The sequence below is a fragment of the Eretmochelys imbricata genome, chromosome 2 (assembly GCF_965152235.1).
Source record: "Eretmochelys imbricata isolate rEreImb1 chromosome 2, rEreImb1.hap1, whole genome shotgun sequence".
Lineage (NCBI taxonomy): Eukaryota > Metazoa > Chordata > Testudines > Cheloniidae > Eretmochelys > Eretmochelys imbricata.
Genome location: NC_135573.1, coordinates 1445874 through 1472056, shown reverse-complemented (window position 1 = coordinate 1472056; position 26183 = coordinate 1445874). Strand labels below are relative to the sequence as shown.

At 61.6% G+C, this 26183-nt stretch overlaps 1 protein-coding gene across 4 annotated transcripts; it reads right to left on the bottom strand.

Moving 5' to 3' along the window:
- Nucleotides 1–441: 441 nt before the first annotated feature.
- Nucleotides 442–22600, bottom strand: GRINA (glutamate ionotropic receptor NMDA type subunit associated protein 1). 4 transcript variants are annotated; one of them, XM_077809602.1, is made up of 7 exons: nucleotides 22537–22600; nucleotides 8051–8416; nucleotides 6323–6435; nucleotides 5949–6149; nucleotides 4385–4513; nucleotides 3478–3621; nucleotides 442–2516 (listed from the first exon to the last, which is right to left on the bottom strand). In XM_077809602.1, the coding sequence occupies exons 2-7, from the start codon at nucleotides 8385–8387 to the stop codon at nucleotides 2367–2369; spliced, it is 1074 nt and encodes a 357-aa protein (XP_077665728.1). In that variant the 5' UTR covers nucleotides 8388–8416; nucleotides 22537–22600; the 3' UTR covers nucleotides 442–2366. The 4 variants fall into 4 exon arrangements, with proteins under 4 accessions (XP_077665728.1, XP_077665729.1, XP_077665726.1 ...); XM_077809603.1 differs by lacking the exon at nucleotides 22537–22600 and adding an exon at nucleotides 14941–15107; XM_077809600.1 differs by lacking the exon at nucleotides 22537–22600 and adding an exon at nucleotides 14521–14905.
- Between the last annotated feature and the right edge of the window lie 3583 nt (nucleotides 22601–26183).

The window sequence follows — 26183 nt, the reverse complement described above, 5'->3', positions numbered from 1 at the left end:
GGCACTGGAATAAATTGCCTAGGGAAGCTGTGGAATCTCCATCATTGGAGATGTTTAAGAGCAGGTTAGACAAACCCCCCCTCAGGAAGGGTCTAGATAATTGTCCTGCCATGAGTGCAGAGAACTGGACTAGATGACCTCTCTAGTCCCTGCCAGTCCTACAGTTCTATGACTGAGGGGTTAGCATGTTGGCTAACCTGTACAGAGCCAGCGGGCCTGGGCTGCCCGAGGCCATTGGTTTCAGGGACTGACCCACAGCAGGCAGGGACATGCTAAGGCAGTGGCAGGGAGAGGCCTCAGGACCCTGGGTACTGTCACACCATGCCTAGGAGAGAGGGCAGCACAGTGATACAGATACTTCACCTGCACCCAGCTGCTGCTGGCAGGGGGAGCAGCAGCTGCACGAAAGCCCAGCCCAAGAAGGACGAGAGGAGCCCAATGCTTTGTACATTCTCACTTTATTAGGACATCCTATTTATACAGATGAGTGCAGAGTGGCTCTGGGCTCGGGGCACAGGGACAGCCAGGCAGCATGCAGCAGTGCAGGGACCCCACTCGAGCACCACACCCCAGAACCTCCTGCCACGGGAGTCCAGGCAGCTCAGCAGTGCTCACAGCCTGCCTGTGCTACCAGGAGACTGTACGTGTGGTTGGGGCACGGGGGCTGCCGGGACAGAGATGGCATTTATATCCCTGCCCCTACACGGCCCCAGGGTCTGTCAGGGCCTTCCCTTGCTCCAGGGGGCGGGAGGGGCTCTGGGATCGATCTTTCTGTGCTGGTCTCTGCTGGCTGCGCCATGTAGTGCTATGGAGCCCAAATGGTGCAGAAGGCCCCCCCACTTGCCCCATGATACCCCCAGGTGTGTGGGGCAGGCACAGGTGCTTGTTGCTCTGCTGAAGTCCTCTCCCCTGGCCCTGACAGTGCCCTGCTCCTGAGGAGAGGGAGCCAGGAGCCCAAGGGCTAGTAACCTTGCTCTAGAGCAAGAGCCTCCTCAGCCAGCCCCTTGCTCCCTTCGATGTCTAGCTGCCAAGTGGGCTGGCACACAGGGAGGGAGAGGTCTGCACAACTCAAGGAATGCAGCTCCCTGGCCCCAGGGACTGGTGTGCAGAGGGGATGGCAAAGTGGTCTCTGGGCTGCCCAGCAGGGCGAGCCTCACCCAGGTCTCTCCTGGTGCTGCTTGTTTAGCCAGGCCTCTGGGCAGGGGGCAGTGTAGATGCTGCTCGTGCAGGGGGCGCCCCAGGAGAGGGCTGGGACGGGGAAAGGAGAGTCTGGACGGGTGCAGGTCTCACATCTAGACAGAACTTTATTAACAGCAGCATCCAGTGACATACAGAACGACAGGGACCCAGCCCTCTGGCCACCTGGAGCAGGAGGAAGCTGGGCTGCATGGAAAAGGAAGGCAGGGCCGTGGTGCAGCCCACACCAGGTGCTCGTGGGAGGGGAACTGGGCAGAGCCCTGTGCTGGGAACTGGGCAGAGCCCTGTGCTCACCCCTGGGCCAGCCATGCATAGCACCTTGGGAAGCAGCCTCAAGGGGGCTGCACACCAGGGCACTCTGGGGAGCGGCCTGCACTCAGCCCCCCCCAGTTAGCCCCCCCACACCACCACCAATGGTTCAGGGTCTCAAACATCTTCATGACTAACTGTAGTGAATACAGGCAGGTGCTGCCAGGCCCGGCAGGGACACCGCTTGGGAGGCACTGCCCAGCCTGTCAGATCTCTGGGGCCAGGCGCTAACAGAGCCGGTGCTTTGAAGCTCTCTCTGGTTGTCTCACGAAATGCCAAGGCCTGATCTGCCTGTGTGAGGCAGCCCTGCCACTAGAGGGTAGCACCTGGGGCCAGAGTGGGCTTCAATCCATTCACCAGTGGGAGGCTGGGGACGCAGCTGGCTACCGACAGCTGAGAGGAGCAGTAGCAGCCAAAGAGCTGCCTCTGGCAGAGGGGGGGAGCAGCATGCTTGGGACACAGCCAGGCAGAGACATTCCCTGAAGCAAGACAGCAGCTCCTGACGTGGCGCAGAGCAAAGCTATTTATACACCCCCCGCCCCGCCCCCTGTGCACCCAGCCCCACACCCCCACGCAGCACGGGCAGCCCAAGGATGGAGAGCGTCCCTCATCCCATGATGGCCCAGGGTGGGTCCTTCCAAAACCATGAGCCCAGTGCAGCTCAGATGCTCCCAACCCCACTGTCCTTCCTGAAGAACTGGTAAGGTGACCATGGGTCAAAATAACTAGAACACGAGAACCAACAACGAGATGCCATGAAAACAACACAGCAAATGGCTATGGGGGAGCAGGGCTGGGGTGGGGGCAGTGAGGTGGGGCTGGCACAGGAGGTTACCCTACTCTCCGCAGCAGCGGGTGCGCTAGTCCTTGGCCCGGCCGATGATGGCCAGGATGTAGAGGAAGATGTTGATAATATCCGTGTAGAGGTTGAGGGCGGCAAAGACGTATTCCTCCGGGCTCAGGGACAGCTGCTTGTTCCCCAGGATCATCTGAGTGTCCACCGCTAGGAACTGCAAGGAGGGGAGGGGGTCACCAGGAAGTGCATGCCAGTCCTGGCACCAAGCCTGACACACCAGCACGCTTTCTGTGGGGACCATGCCTGGCTGCCCAGCTGCAGGCCTTGCCAGCAGCTCTGCTGCCCAGGAGAATGCAGCCCCCCCGTCTTGCACATGGCATGGCAGGAGGGACGGTCCGTGCTAGGCTGCGCCTCTTGCCCCCCGGCACACAGGGGTGCTCTCGAAATGCTGCCAGGATGGAGGGGCATGGACAGTGTCACACCCAGGAGCAGAGCACTGGGGGTTGGGTGATCCAAAGGGATGGGCCGTCCCTGGCCATGACTGACACTGCCCTGCCAAGCTCCTCCCTCCCTTTCTGAGCAGGGTCTCCAACACCCCTCCCGCTCTAGGTAAGGGGATGGGTCCCAGTGCCAGCCCAGACAGGGCTCTCTGGCTTGGTGAGCAAGAGCTGGGACTTGGCCCTTCCCACCTACCAGCAGCCACCATCTCAAAAATGGGGGCGTTTATCCAGGCACGACGGCTGGCCCCACAGCTGACACTGGGACCCCGTGTTCATGCCCACCCACACCGCAGAGCCGTGGTTCCAGCTGGGACGAGGCAGGAGCAGGAACAAGCTCCCAGGTGGTGCCACGAAGAGGGTCTGAAGCCATGCCAGTTCTAGAGCTGTCCCCAGTGCACAGCTCCAGGCCGGCTCTCCGGCAAGGTGCTCACCCACGGGCACAGGGATGGGGTGGCCATAGCTAGACTCGCAGCTGGAGAGGGTGGATTTTAAGGCCCAAGGGGCGCAGCGCCCATGACCCTGGGGGTTTGGTTTCTCAGTTGGGGTGAGGCAGCCACATCCCCATGGGGGAGGGGTTCATCAGGCAGAGCTGGCCCATCTGAGGCCCTGGCGAGCCTCTAGGCCGAGCACCCTGGCTCCCACCCATGCAGCCACCCCGTCCCGGCAGACACTCACACAGGTGAAGAGCAGGGCTCCCAGCGAGGCATAGACAATGTCCATGATGCGGTTCCGGATGAAGATACACAGGATGGAGAAGATGATCAGCACCACCAGGCAGACGATCAGCACGCCCCGGCACGAGGTGAAGTCGTACTTGGTCTGCAGGAGAGGACAACGGGCCATTGGGTCGTCACATGCAGGGTCTCCAGCCCCTGCCCTCGTGGCTGGGCAGTGCCTGACCCCAGCACTGCTCCGCCTGCTGGAGGAGCTGAAAGGAGCCCTGCTTTGGGCCCAGGTCTCTGCTTTCCAGGCAGCTCCCCCAGGAGCCCAGACATGGGCCGGTTATTGCAGTGCTGGCTGCCCAGCCCCAAGCAAGGCTATGGCATGACTGGGTCCGAGGGCGAATTCCCTGGGAACCAGCACAGGCAGCTCACAGGCTGCACCTGGATCCTGCCAACCCCACGTCCAGCTCCCAGGGACACTGCCGTTCCTGCTAAGCACAATCCACACCCACTGCAGCTTGAGCACGTGGAGCCGTTAGCGGGCAGGTGCTGCCCCAGCCCAAGGGCTCTGGAGCATCAACCCCTTAGTAGCACGAAGGCACAGACGGTGCCAGGGAAGCTACTGCAGCAGGGACTGACTCCTAATGGCAGGAGTCTGGCTAAGGCTCAGACTGGAGGGCACGGCTGGGCAGTGACCCACAGGTGCCAGGGCCCCAGGCACAGCCATATCCCCAGGAGGGGACAGCCTGGGGCTCCTGGCTCCCCGCTCTCACAGTTGGAGAAGGCAGATGCCAACCCCTCATTCCCCAGACAGCCACAGGGCTTCTAGTGAAGGGATCCCCCCTGGGTGGCCTAACAGCGAGCTCCCAGCCCAGCCTGGGGACAGAGCGCTGGCAGGAAGAGAGCCCAGCCCCCCTCACCTGCAGGGAGAAGAGGACAACGGTGAAGCAGACAGCGGCTGTGATGCCCACAGCCATGATGACGGCGTCCGTTTCGTAGAAGCTGGCGATCATCCCCACCATGTAGGAGAGGCTGATGGTCAGGATGGACTGGAGAGAAGGGACATGCGTTAGAGGGAGGCGGGACTGGGGCAGGCCAAGCAGAGCTGGGGTGGGGCAGGCACCCGGGTGAGGGGCACCCCCAGCTGCCAGGGAAGCAGCCTGGGCACCACCATCCAACCCTGAGCCATAAACCCTTAGTGCCACAACAGCCTCATTCCCCTGGGGACCCGTCTGCAGCACGCACCAGAAAGCCCAAAGCTGGAAACCTACAACCCCAAGAGGGGCTGGGCCTGGAGAGTGCCCAGCTGGGGAGAATGGTGAACGAACGGTTTACAGCCTTTGCTGGAGGGAACGGCCACCTGCTAAAAGCCTAGCACATGGCCATCAGAAGGGGTCTCCACCTCCTGCCCCAATGCAGCCAGCTCACGCCCAACCAAAGGGACAAGAAAGTACGACTAGCCCTGCGTTCAGCCAAAAGCAAGTGTAATGAAGTCTCACCCCAGATCCACCAGGGACCGTGGCCATGGGGCTGTTATTGGCTCTGTGCTCAGGACCTAGGGGGCTGCGCTTGGGGTCAGTGCTGACACAGGAGAGCGCCCTGTCACAGAGTGTGGGGGAGTCAGGGCCCTGCACCCCCACTTCCTGCGATTCCCCGTGACTCTCAGCCAGCCAGTAAAATGGAAGGTTTATTAGACAACAGGAACACAGTCCAGACAGAGCTTGTAGGTACAAACAGGACCCCTCAGTCAGGTCCCTCTGGGGGGCAGGGAGCTTAGATCCCAGCCTTGGGGCTCCCTCCGTTTTTCCCCAGACCATTCCAAACTGAAACCCCTTCAGCCGTCTCACCCAGCCTCCCCCGGCTCCTCCTCCAGCCTTTGTCCAGTTCCCCGGGCAGAAGATGTCACCTGGCCCCATCCCCCCTCCTGGCTCAGGTGACAGGCTCAGGTATCGTCCCTCTAGTGAAGTCACCCCCTGCTACCCCATCCCCAATGCAGACCTTCCCAGTAAAACTCCCCGGCAACATCTCCAGGTCAATCCTCCCCACTCCGTCACACGCCCCCTATGGGGCTCCACCCCAGAGCCAGCAGCGCAGCACCTCCTAGTGCCTCCCTGGGCTCAACACCCCTGCACCGCCCAGCCCCTCCTCAGCAGGGCTGACTCAGCTCAGCACTCCTGGAAGGAGGTGCAAGACCATGGGGTAAGGGGTACAAGCACCCTGCGTAAGCAGCTGGGTAGGGAGACTCCCCGGAGCACTCAGCCACGGCAGCTTGTCTCAGCACACTGCAGCGCTGAGACTAGCCATGCAGCACAGGGCGGGGGTCGTACGGGGATGGGGCAGCATAGGGAACAGCACGACAGGTGGGGAGAGCGACTCCAGCCTGCCCCAGAGCAGACAGAGGGCCCCTCCCACTCACCCCAAGCGAGAGGGGATTTCAGGGGTGGGGCTGCAAGAGCCACGCTGGGCCTGGAGGCTGGTGCTCACCAGGGCGACCAGGTTCCAGGGGTACTTGCGGCGGAACTCCCCACAGCAGCTCAGCACGATCAGCGAGATGAAGAAGACGGCGTAGGAGACATAGTACGTCCAGACGTTGCGCCTCACAAAGCCCTTCACACCCTTCACAAAGGTGAAGATGGCCACGAAGGCGAAGGTCACACTCAGCTGGAGGGTCAGCACCAGGAACACCTGGAAGGGCACACGGCACGGGTGAGGGCAGGGCCCCTCTCCCCCACCATAGGGAATCTTCCCCTACCCCCACGCAAAGAGGGGCCCCCTCCCACCTCCTCCAGTGGGGATCACAGGCCCTTGGCCCCTGCCCAGCCTGACTGAAGCACCCCAGTGCACTGGGAGCCCCTCACCTTGCGGATGAAGGCCTGGCGGATGCTCTTGTCATCCCAGTGGGTGATGGGGAAGTCCTGGTTGTCATAGTACGAGGGCGGCCCCTCCTCATGGTAGTTACTGTGCAGCGGAGCTGGAGAAAGGGGGAGTAAGACAGAAGCTGGTGCAGAGCCCTTCAGCCCCCTGGCCCTGGCCAGGAGCAGCCCAGCGCCCAAGAAGAACTAAGCTCCAGGGGAGCAGGCCCCGGGCCAGATGGGTGCTGGGCTCTACCGCACACACTGCGGCACCTTGCCCCACATCTCCAGCCCCACCCCTTGGGAGATCACGGCCTGGCTATGCCCCAGGAGCGCAGCTCACCAACTCTGATGGCCATGGTGCCAGTCTCCAGGGCACATGGGGAGGGCTCACTCCGTCTGGTGGTGGGAGTGCCGCACACGGAGACGAGAAAGGCAGGTGAGAGGGTCAGGCAGGGCTGGGAGCGGTGGGCAGAGCTGGTCAGGAGCATGGCTGTGCCTGCCACACCCCACCTGAGGGCACTGGTGTGGGGAGGCAGGAGCCCATGCCCTGCGCCTCTCAGAGGGCTGGAGGGAGCCTGAAGCTGCCCCCCACACCCAGCCTGTCTCCCCCGGGTCTCCCATGCCCAGCCCGTCTCCCACTGGCCCCCTTGTCAGCGTGGCATGGGAAGGTGGCTGCAGCATCCTCTCCCCAGGAGCTCCATGCTGGCTTGCGCTGAGCGCACCGGGGCAAACAGTCACAGGCGCAGCTCAGCAATTCCTCTGTGGCTAAGAGAGCATGCCAGACACCACCATGCCCCCCTCCCCGATGGTGGAGGGCCGGCAGGAAACAGGGCCCTGGTTCGTGGCTAGGCCTCACCTGCCCCAGGGAGGGGAGGCTGCAGGAGTCTCCTCTTCTCTCCCTGGGGTGCAAGAGGGCTGCAGGCAAGGGACTCCCCGTTCTTCTCCAGAGGAAGCAACTGCTGCTGTCCCCACGGCAGAGTTCCCGGGCAGAGAAGCCCTCACAGCTGCAGCAGCAGGGAGTGGGCAGGTGGAGAGCACTGAGCCCCAGCGATTCTGGTGACCTTGGCCAAGCCACACCAATTCAGCCCCCAAATCCCACCCCTCACTCAGACCTCTGGGCCCTGTGCAGGATGGAGGGGCCCAGAGAGCTCCTCAGACTGGGAGTGTTACCGCTGCCCTACCGTGCCCAGGAGTCACAGGGGCCATCATGGATCCCATTGCAAAGTGGTGTCTAGGGACCTGTTTACATAGACACTGCACCAGGTTAACCAGCTTCCCTGTCTCCCTGAGGTCTAGATTCTGGGTTATTCTCACAGAGCCTATGTCCAGAGCCCGCCACATAACCCAGATCCCCCTCACTTGGCCCCCCAGGGATGGGGCTGGCTCTGCATCTTTCACCCCATTTCCCAGCAGCTCGCCCCCACCCTTGAGGGCACAGGTACTATCCCCAGGGCCACAGCAGGTGCAGAGCAGACCTGGGAGCCCCAGAAGGAGTCTGGCAGCTCTGCATGGCAACAGGTCAGAGGGCACCACTAGCTGCCGCAGACTTTGGGGAGAGGCCTCCAGCTGGACCGGCAGCACCTGCTGGGACTCCAGGCAGGCGGAATGCAGCCTGGCTGCTGGGAGGGTTTGGGTCTCGCTCAGCTCTAGAGGGGGATGCGGCAGCCCCCCCAGGCATGCCCTCCCCACTGCCTCTGCCCCGCCTCCCACGGGAGCAGTAATATCACTTACAGCCTTGGTCCTCTGAGACTATGGGCTGTGGCTGGGCGTACGGCGGCTGCACATACGGCCCTGGTGGACACGGCCCCTGAGGATACGCGCCTGCTGGTGGATATGGCCCCTGAGGATACGGGGCTGGTGGGTACGGCCCAGGCCCTTGAGGGTACGGGCCCTGCGGAAAGCCCGGCTGGTTGTAGGGTCCTGGCTGGAACTGGGGCTGTGGATAGGGTGCTGTCGGGAAGGGGGGCTGTGCGTAGGCTGGCGGGGCAGGAGGCTGCTGCCCAGGGAAGGCAGGGCTTGGAGTGGGGAAGCCATCGCCCGACACCAGGAAGCTCTTCTCGTGGGACATGTTCCAAGGTGCTCACTGCCGCTTCAGTACTGAGGAGAAAACACACAGAGGGGGTTTAGAGGCCTTGCTCCCGAGTCCCCCCCACTGCCAGCCAGCCACAGCCTGAGGGGCCCCCCAAAGCCCAGCCTCCCAGGCAGCCTCCTGGACCCATCCTTTCTGGAGCGGACAGGACTAGATGCCCCCCACCAGCTGCCTCCCCAGCCCCCCACCAATCCATACCCCCCCCCCACGACTGCCTCCCTGGCCCCCCCATCACCCCATGCTGCTGCCTCCCCCCTCCATGCCCCCCCCCGTGGCTGCCTCCATCCCCCCGCCCGCAGCTGCCATCACCCCATGGCTGCCTCCCCAGCCCCCACCACCCATTGCCTCATGCCCCTGTGACCTCCCCAGTCCCCCCATTGCCCCCCCGCCTCCTCCCCAGCCCATGCCCCACCCCTGCTCCCCCCCAGGCTCGCTCGGGGGGCCCCACGTCACCCAGCCGTGAGGTGTCTCTGCTAGGGAGCAGGCTGACCCAGTTCCCATGGCTCTGTCGCCACGGTAACCAGGGCCTAGCACCAGCATCGTCCCCCTCACAGGCTGGAGACGGGGGTCGGGCAGCCGGCAGCACCCTCTCCCCCACCTCCTGTTCCCGGGGGCCCCACTGCTCAGCTCTGCCTGCAGGCCTGCCCCGGCCCCAGACCTGCCTGAGGCCCCCTTGCTCCCACCCGGCCCCGGCCAGCTCAGAGGGAAGGGGGCGCCTTGTGGGGGGCTCTGGTGAGGGCCCCTGCTCCCCACAGGGCTCCACCAGCCCCATGCTCCTGGCAGCCCCTTTCCCTCCCGGGCGCCCAGAGGGAACAGCAGCCGGGACCGGGCAGGGAGGCCAGGCGCTGGAGCCGGGCGGTCCGGACATGGAGCCCCCAGCAAGGAGCAGTACGGAGCTGCTGACGCCTGGCAGGCCAAATGGAAGGCCCTGCTGGTCCGGATCTGGCTGTTGGGGGGCTGCCTCAGGGCTAGGGTGACCAGACTGTGTGAAAAATCGGGATGGGAGTAAACAGGCACCTATATAAGACAAAGCCCCAAAATATCACGACTGCCCCTATCAAATCAGGACATCTGGTCACCCTACTCGGGGTGCCCTGTGACTGCATGGGTGGCAGGTCCCTGCACTGCCAGAAGGGTCCGTCTAACACAGCCCGCAGGAGAGCAGGGCTTGGGGGGTTTCAGAGCCCCAGTCGAACTCCACGCGCATCTACACCGCCATCGTCCAAGCGCTAGCCTGCGCCCGGCTGGGGGGCTGCTGCACAGGCTGTGCGGAGGTACCCGAGGCACCTTGGGCAGCCACCACGCAGGAGGGGCAGGAAGGGGCTGTTACTCAGGCCTCCTGCGCGCAACAGCTGACAACGACCCTGCCCGCTCCCCAGTCCCCTAGCAAATCTCCCCGGCTTTTCCAGGGAGACAGGGCCCCGTTCACCCCCCCCCCAAGGGTCACCTCCGTCCACCCCTGCTGCAGAACTTCCCCTCTGGCCAGATCCCTCCTCCCCGGGCCCCTCTGCCCCCCACCACAGGGACCCCCACTGCCCGCAGGACCCTCCCCACCCCACTGCAGGGCTTCCCCTCTGCCCAGGTCCCTCGTCCCAGGCCCCACTGCTCTCCCCCACAGGGACCCCTGCCGGCACAGGGCTCCCCCCACCCCGGGCCCTCTGCCTACCACACAGAAGCAAAGACGGACACAAGCCCATTTTCCTTCTTTCCAGAAGTGGGGACGACAGCCTAGCAGCGCTGGCCACACAGCGTGCAGGCCGGGATCCGTAGTCTCCAGGGCCGCAGCTGCAGCCGAGGCGCCCATGGGGTTAACCGCGAGGGCAGATGCACGCTACTCCATTGTACACAGCTGCTGCCAAGTTCCCACGTCCCCCATGTGGGTCTTGGGCAGGCTCCTGCCATGACAGGTTGGCATGCAGTGCAACAGACGAGGTGCCACCCTGCCAGCAGGCCTGGGAGCAGAAGCCAGAGTACACCCCACCCAGAATACCGGTGGCCAGCACCCTTCCTCGGGCTCCCTCCCTACCTGTGCTGCACAGGGCTGGCCACTGAGCACCGGCCGTGTCCAGGGGCTGGCAGGCAGAGCTCTCCAGGTTGGAGCTGCTGTGCCAGGAGCAGGAGAGACCTGGTGCTGCCCAGCCCCCAGCAGGGCAACGCCCCTTCTTGTAAGCACCAGGGCTCATTTCTCAGGCAGCAACAGCAGGAGCTGGGCCTGCTGCCACGAGGATCCAGGGAAATCCTATCTAAGTCCCAGCATCAGCTGGCCCTGCCCACGTGACACAGTGCTAGGCTGGCTCTGGCACTGCAGGGCCAGTGCTGTTCCCTGCCCTGGGTTCAGTCCAACTTTCTCCTGCAAGTAATTTACCAGAAGCACAGCTGCCCCCTGGGCCTGAAGGGCTGAAACCCCACAGCGCCGCCTCCACCACAGCACCACCCACGGGATTTAACACCGTCCGTGAGACCAAGCCGGCGTCAGTCACACCGCCTAGGCATCCAGAGCTCCCAGCCACCCGGCACAGCCCCCACATACCGCACACCCCTTCCCAGGGCCCAGCAGCTCCCAGGAATGCCCCCACAGGCCCACTCGGAAACACAGAAGTGGGTGCTTCCTTCGGTCCTGGTGAGAGATGCAAGCCCCAGTTATCCCCATGCGCAGTACAGCTGCGGTGCCAGCTTCCCATCGGCAATACTCCTCCTTGGGCTGGGTCCACCCTTACGAGCGGGAAGGGGGTGTGACGAAGTGGGAATATTTGGTAATATTTTTGAGAGTCCTGTTTGTGCCTCAGTTTCCCCCAGATGCCGCATTGTTGCCTACTGTTTGCTCTCCAGGCAGGCGGAGACACATGGGTGGGTTGTCCCCAGCTTTCCAGACCTCAGCCCCATATCAATGGAAGAGATGAGAAGACAATGTCAAAGCCAGTTGCCTGGACATTGACACCCAGCAACCAAGGACCCAGAGGGACGTGGACTTTCCTGTCTCTCCTTGGGGAGACTGAACAGCCTTTCCCTAGCTCGAGATCCATGGGGGTAAGTGCTGGCTCCCAGAAGGAGCCAGGGCTCTCACCTGGCGTCACAGGGGTCATTGCAGCTCAGCTGGCTCTGGGTCCAACAGACTGGACGGTGCTCTAGGCTCCCCTCAGGCCAGCCTGTGCTGTGTGCAGGGCACTGAACAAACCAGCTCTTTTGGCAACGGGGCGTATGCGTCATTGGCCCTGTGGAGGGACAAGCCTCCCTCAGGGTCTGGCTCAGTGAGATAAGCAGAGCGGAGCTGAGGGCTGCAGGCCCAGATGCCCAGTTCAAGGAGGCAGTGAGGCCATGTAGCTGTACTGGCATTAGAAAAGGTTCAGAGAAGGGCAACTAAAATGATGAGGGGGTTGGAACGGGTCTCATATGAGGAGAGATTAAAGAGGCTAGGACTTTTCAGCTTGGAAAAGAGGAGACTAAGGGGGGATATGAAAGAGGTCTATAAAATCATGAGTGGTGCGGAGAAAGTGAATAGGGAAAAGTCATTTACTTGTCCCCATAATATAAGAACTAGGGGCCACCAAATGAAATTAATGGGTAGCAGGTTTAAAACAGATAAAAGGAAGTTCTTCACTCAGCACACAGTCAACCTGTGGAACTCCTTGCCTGAGGAGGTTGTGAAGGCTAGGACTATAACAGGGTTTAAAAAAGAACTGGATAAATTCATGGAGGTTAAGTCCATTAATGGCTATTAGCCAGGATGGGGAAGGAATGGTGTCCTTAGCCTCTGTTTATCAGAAGGTGGAGATAGATGGCAGGAGAGAGATCACTCGATCATCACCCGTTAGGTTCACTCCCTCTGGGGCACCTGGCATTAGACAGGATACTGGGCTGGATGGACCTTTGGTCTGACCCAGTAGGGCTGTTCTTATGTACCACGAGGCAGAGCGAGACCCCTCAGGGGTAAGGTCCACTGAAGGTTCGCCCTGGAGACCATTTCAAAGCTGGGGCCGCAGCACCGCTCCTGTGGGTCCGGGACAGGGGGCCTATTTGTCAGTCTCTCCGCTCAGACTCACCTTGACAAATCCCATTGCTGAGCGGGTGTCTGGAGACCTTGATTCCTTCCCCCACTTCCTCCTAGATGCCCCCTTCTCAGACTGGGCAGCCAGAAACACTCCATGGCAGCCTGGGCTTGAACCTGTGCCAGGCTCTAACAGCCCACTGCTAAGAGCCAGCCAGGCCCACGCCATCACAGCACGGAGCAGGTCAGCGGGGGGCCCCTTCCGCCTGTCCCACCAGCGAAGCAGGCTGCACAGCTCCCCCAAACTTCCCTCCCCTTCCCCAGGCTCCAGGAGCATGCCGGGGACCACCACGCACATTGGCGCCTCCCATGCACTCGCATCAGCAACAAGATGCAGTGCAGACAGCTAAGACAGCTCAGGCCCAGTGCCAGCACCATGGTACCCCTGCCTGCCCCACCCTTTCAGAGGGGGGCTGAACACTGGCAAGGACCTTGGGCACTACAGCCTAGAGCCAGAGTGAGGAGGTTCCCTCCTCTCCCAGGCAGCATGGCACAGAGAAGCAGCCTAGACAAGCATCAGGCTATGCCCATTTAGAGAGCAATATAACCTGCTCTCACAACCCCTTGTGGGACCCACACTAGCTGCACCTTCCAAGCAGAGCCTAGTTCAACGTGCAGCAGGAGTCAGATGACAAGGGCAGCTGCCCCAGATCTATTCTAATGCAGTTACATAAAGGGCTGGTGTTTCCCTACAGTGAGTCCTGCTGGTCACAGGACTCTGAACAAGTCACAAGGATCCAGAGGAGGATGAGGAACAGAGCTCTGGGGAGCAGGGAGATGAGACCAGGGCTATTGAGTAAGTGGGAGCCCCATTTCTCCTACCACCATCACTGTGCAGGGGCCAGAGGGACAGACTAAGGGGCCAGAGAAGGCCCCGGGCTAGTCACCCCACCGCGTAACATGACAGTGGGGCATTCAATGAGCTCAGAGTTCTGTCCCTGGTGACCTAGAGAGGTGCAGCCTCCCTCACGCTGAAGAGCTGGAGGACAGGTCCACCAATGGCTATTAGCCATGCTGGTCAGGGACGCAGCCCCGGGACGCAGCCCCCTGCCTTGGGGTTCCCAACTGCCAGAACTGGGGACTGGATGACGGGGTGGATCACTCGATGATTGCCCTGTTCTGTCCATGCTCTGGCACTGGCCACTGGCAGCAGGCAAGATATAGATGCTCTGGAGTCCCTGCCCTCCCCAGCTTTAGGACACCGCAAGGCCTGTTTGCAGCTGACTGTAGGTACAGCGAGGGGACAGCAGTGGTTTCGCAGGGATCAGCAAGAGGCTGGGTTCCCAGCATGGCACTCTAAGGCACACGCTGGGCACTGCTACAGCGAAACGAATGACGGGGTTCTAGGCGCATTAGCACCTTGCGGGCGACCGTAACGGACTGTACCGTGGCCTGGAGCCACCTAACGCTGGCCTCCAGCCTGGGGTCTGCCCTCTGCAGGTGGACGGCCAAGGACCCCTCTATGGCATGAATCACAGCAGCCGCTGCACTGCAATGTTCCAGGGGCTCTCGACCCTCATCCTTCAGGGTACAAGCTTGAGAGGCGTGGGGCCGGGGGATCCTCCCCCTGGCTAGGACATCAGCAGGCAGAGATTTACAGCCCATCAAAGGCACTTCGAGCACCTTCCACCCCCGCCCCCCAACCACACATAGTTATGAGCATTTTCCTGCCAGACCTGGGACCCCAGACTAACAAGGAGATCTGCGACCAGACAGCCGAGGCAGGCAATTCCAGATAGGATGGGCTCCTGGTGTGGCCGGCTACCTCCTCCCTCTGACCCATTGACAGGCTCCCTGGCACCAGGAATCTAAGCATTACTCAGCCAGCGAGAATGCAGAGACTGGTGTGGAGGAGGACCGGAGTGGGGGGCTGAGAATCTCCAAGGCATGGAGATGCAATCCCCAGCCGGTGGAAGGGAAGGGGGAGGGACAAGCCCCCAAAACAACCCAGGAGAGAAACAAGGCCTCTGGGCCTAAGTCACTTGCCCCTTGCTTTGCCCCCACAGGGCATATGGGGTCTCAGTCCAAACCAGATGTCCCCCCTGTGTGGGAGTCTCAGATACATACGGCCCTGGGTGGCGTTGGTGTAGGACGTCGGTGCCTGCCAATGCCACAATAAGCAGAGTCCGTGCCCCGCGCTGTGCAGGCCTGGCGGCTCCGGAGCAGTGCTGCGAGGAAGGCCCTGATCAGGCTGCTATCGTCTCAGCCACAGAGCGGAGGGGATCTCCTCCCCAGAGCGGAGCCCGATTCCTGGGGGGGGGCGGCTGCAGAGCCTGCTGAGTTTCAGGCCACAGCAGTTTCCTTCTCAGCGGCCTCCAGCCCTGCCTGGGAACCACCCTTCTCCCAGCTGCGATAAACAAGCCCACTCCATCGAGGGGGCGGGAGAGAAACCCGCGGCCAGCTTCAGCTGTCAGGCAGCCACGCAGCGAGCGGCAGCAGGTCTAACACGGCTGCTCTCCGCCGAGCGAGCCCCCTCAAGCTCCCCACCTCACGCGCAGCCTCCTCGCTCTAATCCTGCTGGGTCCTTCGCTATCTTAATCCCACGCCTGGGACATCAGCCACACACAGAGCCAGGCCCCCCGCAGGAGGAGCGAGCTGGACAAAGCTACAGCCATCACAACTCCGACTCAGAGACGGACACCAAAACCTGCCCCCTTGTCCTAGCCTCAGCAGCCGAGCGCTCCTCCCCAGCTGCGGAGACGGCGCTAAGGGACGATCCCAGACAGCATTGCCCGGGCGCCCTGAGGAGCCCCAGCGCATTGCTGGCAGTCACACCCATCGCTGCTGCGCCGGGTGTGCGGACGGGAGAGCGTCACACGCCGCAGCAGAGGGCTGGGAAGAGGCCGGAGGCAGGAATGCAGCGAGTGCAGGGACGTGCACAGCCACAAATCCGCCCAGGAAGCTACTGACAAGTAAGGCTGGAAGAAACCCACGGCCTGCCATTTGGTTGTGGAAACTGCAGCTGTTAACACCATAACATTCTACAGCTCGTGGCCCCCGGTCACACCAAATCTGGCCCAGCCACCCCTCCGTCATGTCGGCCTTTGAGAGCCAAGCAGGACACAGGGCATCTCCTCGGTACTGCTGCCCTGCCTTAAAACGCAACTTTACCCAACTGACAGAAATTTGGAACCCAGGAATCCCAGCTGTCCAACAGCCTGAGCAATCAGAGACCGGTAGGAATACCAGCGCCCAGGCTCAGCAAGCCAAGGGGACAGGGAGAAACCTCTCCTTTAATTGCTCAGCACCAAGAAAAAGCACCTTGCTCGCAGCTGAAGTCACCTTGCTCGATTTGCAGCCCCAAGGCTCCTAGCATGGGCTAGCGCCCGAAGCAGGAACCCAAACAGAGGTGAAAGGGGCTGGCAGTCAGTCCCTGCTTGGCCGGACCAGAGCACAGGAAGCCATTAGCACAAGGAGGCGGCTGCGGGGTGACAGCAGGGCCTGGGAACACCTTAGATACAAAGCAGGGGGTGGGGGGGTTGCAGTTAGAGAGGTGGCTTAATCCCATCACAGGACAGGAGGAGGGGGCTGTCACCACCATGGGGATTTTAAGCCCCAGAGCACCATTTCCCCGGCCAAAGGGGTGGAGTATTACCCGGCCACACTTTGCAGGAAGTGCCACTAAGCAGCTCTGCTGGAACTCCCTGTAATTCTGCAGTGCAGCCTATTTATGGCATCTGAAATCCTAATCCTGTCACCTCAGCGAGGCACTGCGAGTCCTAGGGGCACTGAGCCCCTATTGGCATCCCCAGGGTCTGTGCTAGACACACACACACCCCCGCCTGCCATCCCCTGCAGCAAGGCCTGCTCCTCCCACGGCCAGCGAGGAGAGGCTGTACCCTGGCCCAGGGATTCGCTGGAGCAGAGGCTGACACTAGATCAGACTCCCGGTACCCAGCCCCACCTGGGGTCCAAGCTGCGGTCGTGATCCAGCCGCAGCGAAGGGGGCTGCTCTGACTTTCTCACTGCAGGCCCTGGGAAACTGCTCAGGGCTTCCTCAGGGAACCTGCTCTGGCTGGCGAGTGGGCCAGAGTCAGAGGCTGCTCAGCGCCCCCTCGCTGCTGAAGGGAGAGGGCTCCCCACCACCTCCTGGGGGGGACAGCCTAAAGCACCTGTGCCCTTCCCCAGCCCGCAGGGGGTTCAGATCATTTCCCCCCACCCCCCAGATCACTCCAGCGCCTCCCGCTCCGAGACTCCCCAAGCTGCAGCAGAGCCATCTCAAGGCCAGGAGGGACCATGATGGTCTAGTGCCCTCCTGGGTCAGTCTCACCCAGTGACTCCTGCAGCCAGCCCGTAACCCCTGGCTGAGCTAGAACAGAGCACTTGGAAAGATCCAGTCTGGGTTTACAGACTCCACGTGGGGCCCCAGGGGAGCAGCTCCAATGGCTAATCATCATCGCTAACCTCTGCCCCTTGGGGTCTCGGGTCAGCTCCCAGCCCTGGAGCGTCTGCTAGATGTGCCTCACTAGCCTGGAGCCTTGCCCATTCGATGCTGCTGCCATTTGGGGAGACCCCGAGGCCAAAAGGGAACACGGATCTAGGCTGAGTTCCTGGGTAACAGGCCGGAGAACTGCCCCAGAGCAGCTCGGAGCTTTGAAAGCAGCGTGCCGGTCTGCAGACTCAGGCAGACTGCACTGGGTGAGGTGTTATTCCCAACCACAACGGCTGGGAACCATTGTCCTGTAGCAGCTGATGCCTTGGCCCCTCCCCTGCCCCCACCCCAGGCTGTTGAACTGCTCGGGGCTGCGTCTGGCCTGGCCCAGCAGGGCATGGCCCAGGGTGAGGAGCAGCATCAGCAGCACATGCCAATGCTGAGCCGGAGACCCGCGTTCTGCAGCTAGCTCCGAATCAAGGAGGGTCTAGTGGAGGGAGCACTGGGCTGGGACTGGAGGGACCTGATGCAGCTCCTGGCTCAGCTGGACTCTGCCTGCCTCTGGGCCTCAGTCACATGGCGCTAACGCCTCCCTGCCTCGCAGGGGGGCCCAAGGGTGCTGCTCAGATACCGCAGGGAGGGGGGCAGAGAGAGGGAGCACTAAAGAAGGCAGGCAGCCCCCTCGGAAGCAAGAGCTCCTGCCCTGGCCACCTCTGTGCAGCCAGCCTGGCTCCATCTGCCCAGCCCACATTCTGCACTACTTCCTCTCAGGCTCACACCCCTTCACTGCACGCAGCCCCCGGGGTCTCTCTGCAGCTCCGTCGCCCAGGGCTCCAGTTCTCAGGGCTGGATCTGCACCAGAGAAACTCCAGGCACAGCCAGGGAGCAGGTGCAACCGGGGGGCGGTGAGCAGAGGGGGAGGGTGAGCTCCAACACCAACAGAGCCTCTGGGATCCCTGCACTGGACTGCGGCAAAGCGAGAAATGCTGCTACTCAAAACATGCCGGGTGCCTTGTTGCTGCTGTGACAGAAGCAGCTTGTCAGAGCCCGAGGAAATGCTCTGCAGAGCAGGGCCTGAGACGCCAAGCGTGGCCTCTGCCAGGACCTGCTCTGCGAGCCAGAGACCTGCACCAAACAGCCTGAATGTAAACACTAGCAAGCCACAGGCAGAGAGAATGCCCCAAGGGAGCTGGAAAAACAGGCACCAGACAGAAAGCTGCAGCAAGAGAATCTGTGCACACAAGCCCAGCTTCCTGTCAGCATCTCTGTGCAGCCCCCTCCGAGCCCGCAGCAATGAGCGCCAACCCTGACGCCCAGCGCATTTTGGGAACAGAACTGGCAACCAGCGAAGGGGCCTAGCAGCTAGATGGAATCCAGAGCCCAGAAAAACCTGCTGGGTCTAATCATAAGAATGGCCACACTGGGTCAGAGCAAAGGTCCATCTAGCCCAATATCCCGTCTTCCGACCATGGCAAGTGCCAGGGGCCCCAGAGGGAATGAACAGAACAGTGAATCACCAAGCGATCCATCCCGTCGCCCATTCCCAGCTTCTGGCAAGCAGAGGCTAGAGCCACCTTCCCTGCCCATCCTGGCTAATAGCCATTGATGGACCTATCCTCCAAGAACTTACCTAGTTCTTTTTTGAACCCTGTTATAGTCTTGGCCTTCATAACATCCTCTGGCAAAGAGTTCTGACTGTGCGTTATGTGAAGAAATGCTTCCTTTGGTTTGATTTAAACCTGCTGCCTGTTCATTTCATTGGGTGACCCCTGGTTCTAGTGGTATGAGAAGGAGTAAACAACAACAAAAAACCCACCTCTTCCTTACTGACTTTCTCCACACCAGTCATGATTTTATAGACTTCTATCTTATCCCCTCTTAGTCATCTCTCTTCCAAGCTGAAAAGTCCCAGTCTTATTAATCTCTCCTCAGACGGAAGCCGTTCCATACCCCTCATCATTTTTGTTGCCCTTTTCGGAACTTTTTCCAACTCCAATGTACCTTTCTTGAGACGGGGAGACCACATCTGCATTCAGCATTCAAGCTGTGGGTGTACCATGGATTTATAGAGAGGCAATAGGATATTTTCTGTCTTAGTCTCTATCCATTTCCCAACGATCCCCAACGTTCTGTTTGCGTAGCAGCCCTGGTTAGCACCAAGCCAGCGCTTTCTGCGCCCGTTCCAGGGGACAGCCTGGGCGTTGGGGCTGCAGAACTGAGCCAGTTCAAGGCAGCACCTGGGTGCAGCCGAGCTCCATGCTGCCAGCTGCCAGGCTAAAGAAATGACCTGCCCACACATGACGAGCTGAGAGGGACCCACAAAAGCTATTTTCACCTGCCTACAACCCCCATCAGCCTGGTAGTAGCGGGCACATCACAGGGCCTGGCGACAGTGCGGCTGCAGCAGGGCTGGGATGACCTTGCCGGACATTCGGCTAGCAGCACGAGCCAGAGCCTCCTGGATCTGGCCCTGCGCCGCAGGAACGCTGGCTAACCTGGCGTGGGGTCACCAGGGGAGAAAGCACCTGGGCCAGCGGCACCACTGGAACCAATCCCCAGGCTCAGGTCAGACCATTTACATTTAAGACCAAAAGGGAAGGGCTCTAAACGCCTGGACCCTCCCCGGCAGCCTGAGGCAGAGCGCCCAGCCAGCGCCCTGGGTACCGCAGCCGAGCTATCGCTGGCCTCTGGCTTGCGGCCCCTGCAGCCACCAGCCTTAGCCTGGGATGGTGGCACTAGCTCCGGGGCTTTAGGTGAGAGGATCCTAGAGCTGGATTGAGGGGCAGCAGCAGCCCTGCGGGGAGGAGCCGGGGGGGCTGCAGGTCAGGATCCAGGGGCACTGGCAGAATGACTGTGGAGGAAGCTTGCACAGCCCCCGCCTGCTCCGAGCTCTCAAAGCAGCGCTGGCCATGCACTTTCACAAGGACCTGCTGAATAAGCGTGGCACCGTAGAGACTAACACAAGTGCTGCTGTCCTTCAGGCAGGCCAGACGCTTCCGGTCCTGGAATGGGGAGCACCGCACCCATAGGGCATCTATGGGTAGCCTCCAGACACCGCAGCCTGGGCAGGGGCTGGAGCTGCTAAGGGTGGAGAGCAGGTGGCTGGCACGGGACCACGCTGCAGCCTCTCTCCTGGGCCGGCAGCACAGAGCAGGGCACCTTTCCCTAGGCAGGCTCTGGCCCAGCACAAGGGCTCCCTGCACAGGTGCAGAATTCAGCGCAAGTCACAGAGAGCTGGATTCACCCCTCCCGATGGGCACAAGAGCTCAGCGCCCCCTCAGAGAGGTTTCCCGGGGGAAATGCCCACCGTGCTACTTCCAGCCCAGACTGCTACTCTGGGGCCACCAGCCCTCTTGATCAGACAGGACTGCCGAGTTGGCTGGGCCCAGCATTTGCCCTACCCAGACCAGCTACCTGCTGTCAAGAGTGCTGCGACCCTCAGGCAGCAGGATGAGAGCCACCCGCAACCACAGTGATGCCTGGCCGTTCTCCGCAGAAGGGTTACATGGCAAAGCAAGGCCAAGACTGCAGGGGTCAGACTGGGGTAGCACCCAGGGGCACAGACAAACAACACTAGGGGACGAGCCATCAGATGTCAGGCTTCAGGGGGAGTGTGCCCTGCCCATCCACACCCAGCCCATGTGGCTGGCCAGGTGCACAGGGGGTGGCCTGCCTGCAAAGCACCGGCTATCGGCCCATGCCCAAAAGGAGCACTGGCAAGGCAGGCCGGAGTCCTGCGTATCCTCCATCCCAGTGCACAGAGTTCAGGAGACTCCAGCTGCTCACTTGCCCTGGGCTCACTGCACTTGCCTTTCCACTTTCCCGGGCTGCGCACACCCCCGAGGGCTGTCTGGCAGCTCCCCCGACCGACTGTCACTCACTGGCCCAGGGTCAGTGGGCAGCAGCTCCGCCCAGCAGGCAAACGCTGGCTCCAGCTTTAACACCAACATCTGGAGGGGAAATGCTGGAGCTGCTGCCCACTTGGTCTGTGCCCCTAGCAAAACAAACCCTTCTCTAGCTGCACCGCCCCGGCAGGGAACCCAGTGCTCTCCCTGCCCTCAGCCAGCCCAGCCTCCTGCCCTTTAGCTTCACCCGCTTCTCTCCTGAGACCTCTCTGCGTGGCCCACGCGGATAGGATCCTGCCCTCGCTGCCAGACTGTAATTAAGAGGAATCGAACCAGCTTCTATCGCTCTGCTGAGAGCCAATGCCCCTTAGCAGCTGCCACTCTGTGGGCACAGAACATCTGAGGCTCATTGTATGAGGCCTGTGTCCATGTGAAGCTCCACGACAGCCGGCCAGCGAGAGGTGCATGATGCTACCCCGCTCCAACACCATCAATAAGTCTTACGTGTGACGTTAAATGCCATAGCAAGCAGCCAGGGCCCTCACCCTGCCGCATCAGATGGGCTCCTGGCACTGCTCATGGGCATCGCCACAGCCCACAAGAAGACACAGGGTCAGCACAGGCCCTCTGGTGAAAGACGATGATGCCCTGCAATCCTGCCACCCTCCTGTGGGCACGAACTGGTGGCCAAGGGTCAGGGCCAAAGCAAGGGGGAAACCCAGATTGTAGGAGAGGGCAGGAGGGGAGCAATCATCAGGCATGAGTGCCACCCCATGGGAGCGGGACCAGGGCCTCTCACGCACACAGCTGCCCTGCTGCCGGCCCCGAGCGATTTACTTACCCTTTCCCCGGTTCACACAGGCCTACGTGAAATACATGCGACACCCAGCACAGGCCTGGGAGCCATCCTAACACACAAGGGCTGCCCGCGGAGCCTGCAGGGCCCGGTGCGCCAGGCTCTGGGTGAAAGGGAGGAGCCGGAGCCCGGGGAGGGCGGCCGCAGCCGGGGCCCTTCGTGGGGCCTCGCAGAGGCACTGTGAGACGGCAGCACGGCACACGTAGGCTCCTCGGGGCAGGGCCTGGGCAACGCTTGTGCTCAGGGCTGCGCCAAACACATCAGCCCCCACACGCTAACAACACACATCGCCCCCCGGGAGCCTCGCTGGGCCACGCTCCCAGGGCAGCCTGCAGACACTCTCACCCCCAAAGCCCCCACCCTGAGACCAGCACCGCCGCTCACAGCCGCTGCCCAAGCCCCCCACCTGCAGCCAGACCGCAGGGCACGGTACCCCCACTCCAGGGCACCCCCCAGCACAGAGCCCCCAGCCCCCCCAACACAGAGCCCCCCCCTCCAGGGCACCCCCCGGCACAGAGCCCCCAGCCCCCCCAACACAGAGCCCCCCCCCTCCAGGGCACCCCCCCAGCACCGGCACAGAGCCCCCCCCAGGGCACCCCCCGGCACAGAGCCCCCCCCTCCAGGGCATGGCACCAAGCCCCCAGCCGCCCCAACACAGCACCCCCCCAACACAGCACCCCTCCCCCGGCGCCGAGCCCCCAGCCCCCCCCAACACAGCACCCCTCCCCCGGCGCCGAGCCCCCAGCCCCCCCCAACACAGCACCCCTCCCCCGGCGCCGAGCCCCCAGCCCCCCAACACAGCACCCCTCCCCCGGCGCCGAGCCCCCAGCCCCCCCCCAACACAGCACCCCTCCCCCGGCGCCGAGCCCCCAACACAGCACCCCTCCCCCGGCGCCGAGCCCCCAGCCCCCCCAACACAGCACCCCTCCCCCGGCGCCGAGCCCCCAGCCCCCCCAACACAGCACCCCTCCCCCGGCGCCGAGCCCCCAGCCCCCCCGCCAGACACTCACCGAGCAGGCCCCGCAACGACTCCAGACGCTGCGGCTGCGGCGGGGGCGGGGATAAGGGGCGGGGGAGGGGCCTGGTCGCGTGGCCCCGCCCCTGGCCCCGCCCCGTCAGCCGCCGCCGGAAGCGTCGCGCTGCCCCGCCCACAGGAAAAGGACCCGCGGGGGCGGAGGGAGGGGGCCGGACCCGGGGGGAGGGGGCTGTATCCGGGGAGGGGGCGGGGGGAGGAGGCCATACCCGGGGGGAGGGGGCCGGACCCGGGGGGAGGGGGCTGTATCCGGGGAGGGGGCGGGGGGAGGAGGCCATACCCGGGGGGCGGGGGCTGTATCCAGGGAGGCCATACTTGGGGGGAGGGGGCTGTATCCAGGGAGGGGGCGGGGGGAGGAGGCCATACCCGGCGGGGGGGGCTGTGTCCAGGGAGCGGGTTGGGAGAGCGGGTCACGCCTAGGGGCAGGGGCTATACCAGGCGGAGTGGGCCCTGCAGCGCCCCAGCCCTTAGGGGTTTTGCCCACTGACCAGCGCCAGTCTCTGCTGGGGGCACGGCCCCCGGGAGCAGACCCTGTGACCGCCCTGGGCTGCTCTTTGCATGGTCGCTCCCCCAGCTGCAGCCCGATCCCAGGGGTGCTCGCTGCTCCCCGAGTCTCTGGAGCCTGTCGGCTGCGGGGGGCTCCCGGGTCAGGCTCCCCGTGCGGATGGGAGGTTCCAAGCAGCCGCCTGTCCCCAGCCAGCGCAGAGGGGGGCCGGGCACTCTGTGCCCGAACCCAGCCCCACGTCGGGCAAAGCCGATGGCAGCCTGGCTCCAGAGAGGGGCAGCCTGTGGGTGCGAGGGGAGGCCTAAGGGTGACCTTTGCGATGCAGCCCCCATTCTGCGTCTGCAGTACAGCCTGCAGGGACCCAGGGCCTGTCTCACCAGCATGGGGTCTGAGCGTCCCTGGGTCCTGCAGCCTCACAGAGCTGCCTGTCCATATTAATTCAGAGGGGACACCTGCAGCTTGCCCTGTTTCCTGCCCGTTACTGGTGGCCCTGGGTACCTACCTTGTGAGATGCCAGTGCACAATCTGAGCACCCCCAGTATATGTGGCTGTCACTATGGGAAGGTGATAAGCCAAGGAGGCAGCTCTGACATTGCCATATTGTGCAGGCGGCAGCTGGACCTGACCCCCCAAAGCCCAGAGAAAAAATGAAGAGAGAGCGAGACAGGGAACAAAAGTTCAAAAGGGGGATGTGGTGGTCACCTGTCCGGGGGGCCTGGGGGAATAGCAGGGGCACGGGACACGTGGCTGTGACATTAAAGGAGATGCTGATAGGTGAGGGCTGAAAAGCTTGAAAACCTAGTGGGTGAAATTCCCCTGGACTGAGGCTCAGCAAGTTGCGCTGAGCACCGCAGCAATTGCACCCAGGATAAATAGAAATGTGTCCATGGATTTTTTTTTTTAAACTCAGTGGAAACTGGTTTTGTTGTCTGGAGTCAAACCTGCCCCTGAAATGTTTGCAGCCCAGTCCCTGCTCCCTTGTTCTAGCACACGAGACCCCGAGAGGGAAACTGACTACAGAGTTTATTTTTGAGAGGAAGGAAACAAGCCGGAGGAGAGAATCCTGGGGCAGGGGCCTGAGCCATGTCAGCGGAATGAGAAATCCGTCCCCCTGCTGCTCACAGCAGACTGGTTAGCCTGCCATCAATCCCAGGAAAGATCACGGAACAAGTAATTTAAGGCTCTATCTAAAGAACTGGAGGCTACAAATATACTTAGAATCATAAACCAGAGTGTTAGAAGGGCCCGCAAGGGTCATCTCGTCTTAACGCCCGCCATGATGCAGGATTTGTGTGTTTAAACCATCCAAGACAGTTCGCTCTCCAGCCTCCTTTTGAAACTTCCCATGAAGGAGCTTCCACGACCTCCCCAGGCCCCTGCTCTGTCCCATTGTCCTGCTGTTCTTACACTTAGGAAGTTGATCCTGAGATTTAATCTAAACCTGCTCTGCTGGAGTTTGACCCCATCGCCTCTTGTCCTGCCCTCTGGGGCCAGAGAGAACAACTTTTCTCCCTCTTTATGGCAGCCTTTCAAGTATCTGAAGACCCCGATCATGCCCCCCTTAACCTTCTCTTCTCCAAACTAAACATACCCAGGTCCTTCAGCCTTTGCTCCTTTGGCTGCATTCCACCCCTTTGATCATCCTTGTCGCTCGCCTCTGGATCCTTTCCAGTTTCTACATCCTTTCTAGACACTGGTGACCAAAACTGGACACCGCACTGCAGCCGAGGCCTGACCAGCGACGAGTACTGTCACCTCCTGTTAACGCAACCTGAAATCGCATTTGCTGCTTTTGCAACAGCATCGCATTGCTGACTTGTGTCCAGGGTGTGATCCACCACAACCCCCAGAGCCTTCTTAGCAGTGCTGCTGCCAAGCCAGTTACTCTCCCCCCCACATCCCCGCCCAAGTCTGTATTTGTGCATTTGGTTTTTCTTGCCTAAGTGGAGCACCTTCCATAAGTGAGCTGTAGCCCACGAAAACTTATGCTCAAATAAATTGGCTAGTCTCTAAGGTGCCACAAGTACTCCTGTTCTTTTTGCGAATACGAGCTCACACGGCTGCGACTCTGAAACTTGTCATTTTGACATCTCTAGCCCAGTTCTCCAGTTTATCACGATCCCTCTGAATTTTAGCTCTCTCCTCCAAAGTGTCAGAAATCCTGCCCCCAGCTTTGTGTCATCTGTACACTAGATCCGTGCACTCTCTAGTCCCCCTCCAGGTCATTGATTCACCACCGGACCCAGAACAGATCCCTTGAAAGCCCACTTGAGACCTCCCTCCAATCTGACAGCATCCCATTAACAGCTTCTCTTTCTTTGCAGTTGTTTAACCAATTCTGTATCCACTAAATGGCACTTCTGCCAAGCCCGCATTTCTCCATCTTACTGATCAGAATGTCCCGTGGGACTGTGTCAAAAGCCTGACTGACATCCAGATGTATTATGTCCTCCACATTCCCCTGTCCACCAAACCAGTTACCCTGTTCAAGAAGGAAATCAAACCGTTCCTCACCCCGATCAGTCTTTCCTGCGTGACTGTGCAGAGCCTGGGCTCTCTTCCACACAGGCCTTATCGGGATGGGTGCATGGATGCCAGTGCCAGGGGAATTCACAGCACACCGGGGACTGCACCCTGGACGGTGTTTGCCTGCAGCTGCTCTTTGTCCTCCTCTTGCTGGCCTGGGTGGAGCAGGCCAGAGCGTCTACCCCTGGCACTGCTGCCCCACTGCACACAGGCTGCCCACTTCCCTCAGCCCCATGTGGGAAGATCAGTGTTGGAACTCCCTGCAGGCAGGGCTAGATTAACCTTTTGTGGGCCCTAGTGCCCGGCCCATAGCCTTGACCCCATACTCTGCCCTGACCAACATCACACAGTGTTACACAAGGTCTGGATCCGGGGAGCAGAGCTGCTTGGTCCCATAGCAAATGCCCCATGAAATGTCCCTGCACAGGGAAGTCGGCACATTGGGGCAAGCGCTGGAAATGTCAGGGGTTGCGTAGGGCTGTGTCACAGCGTCCCCGGGCGATGCTCTGGAACTGCTCCCTACAAAGCCAGGCAGGACTCTGGGGAAGTCTCCTTTTTGGGAGCAGCCTGTCTGCAGGACACACAGCTCACCC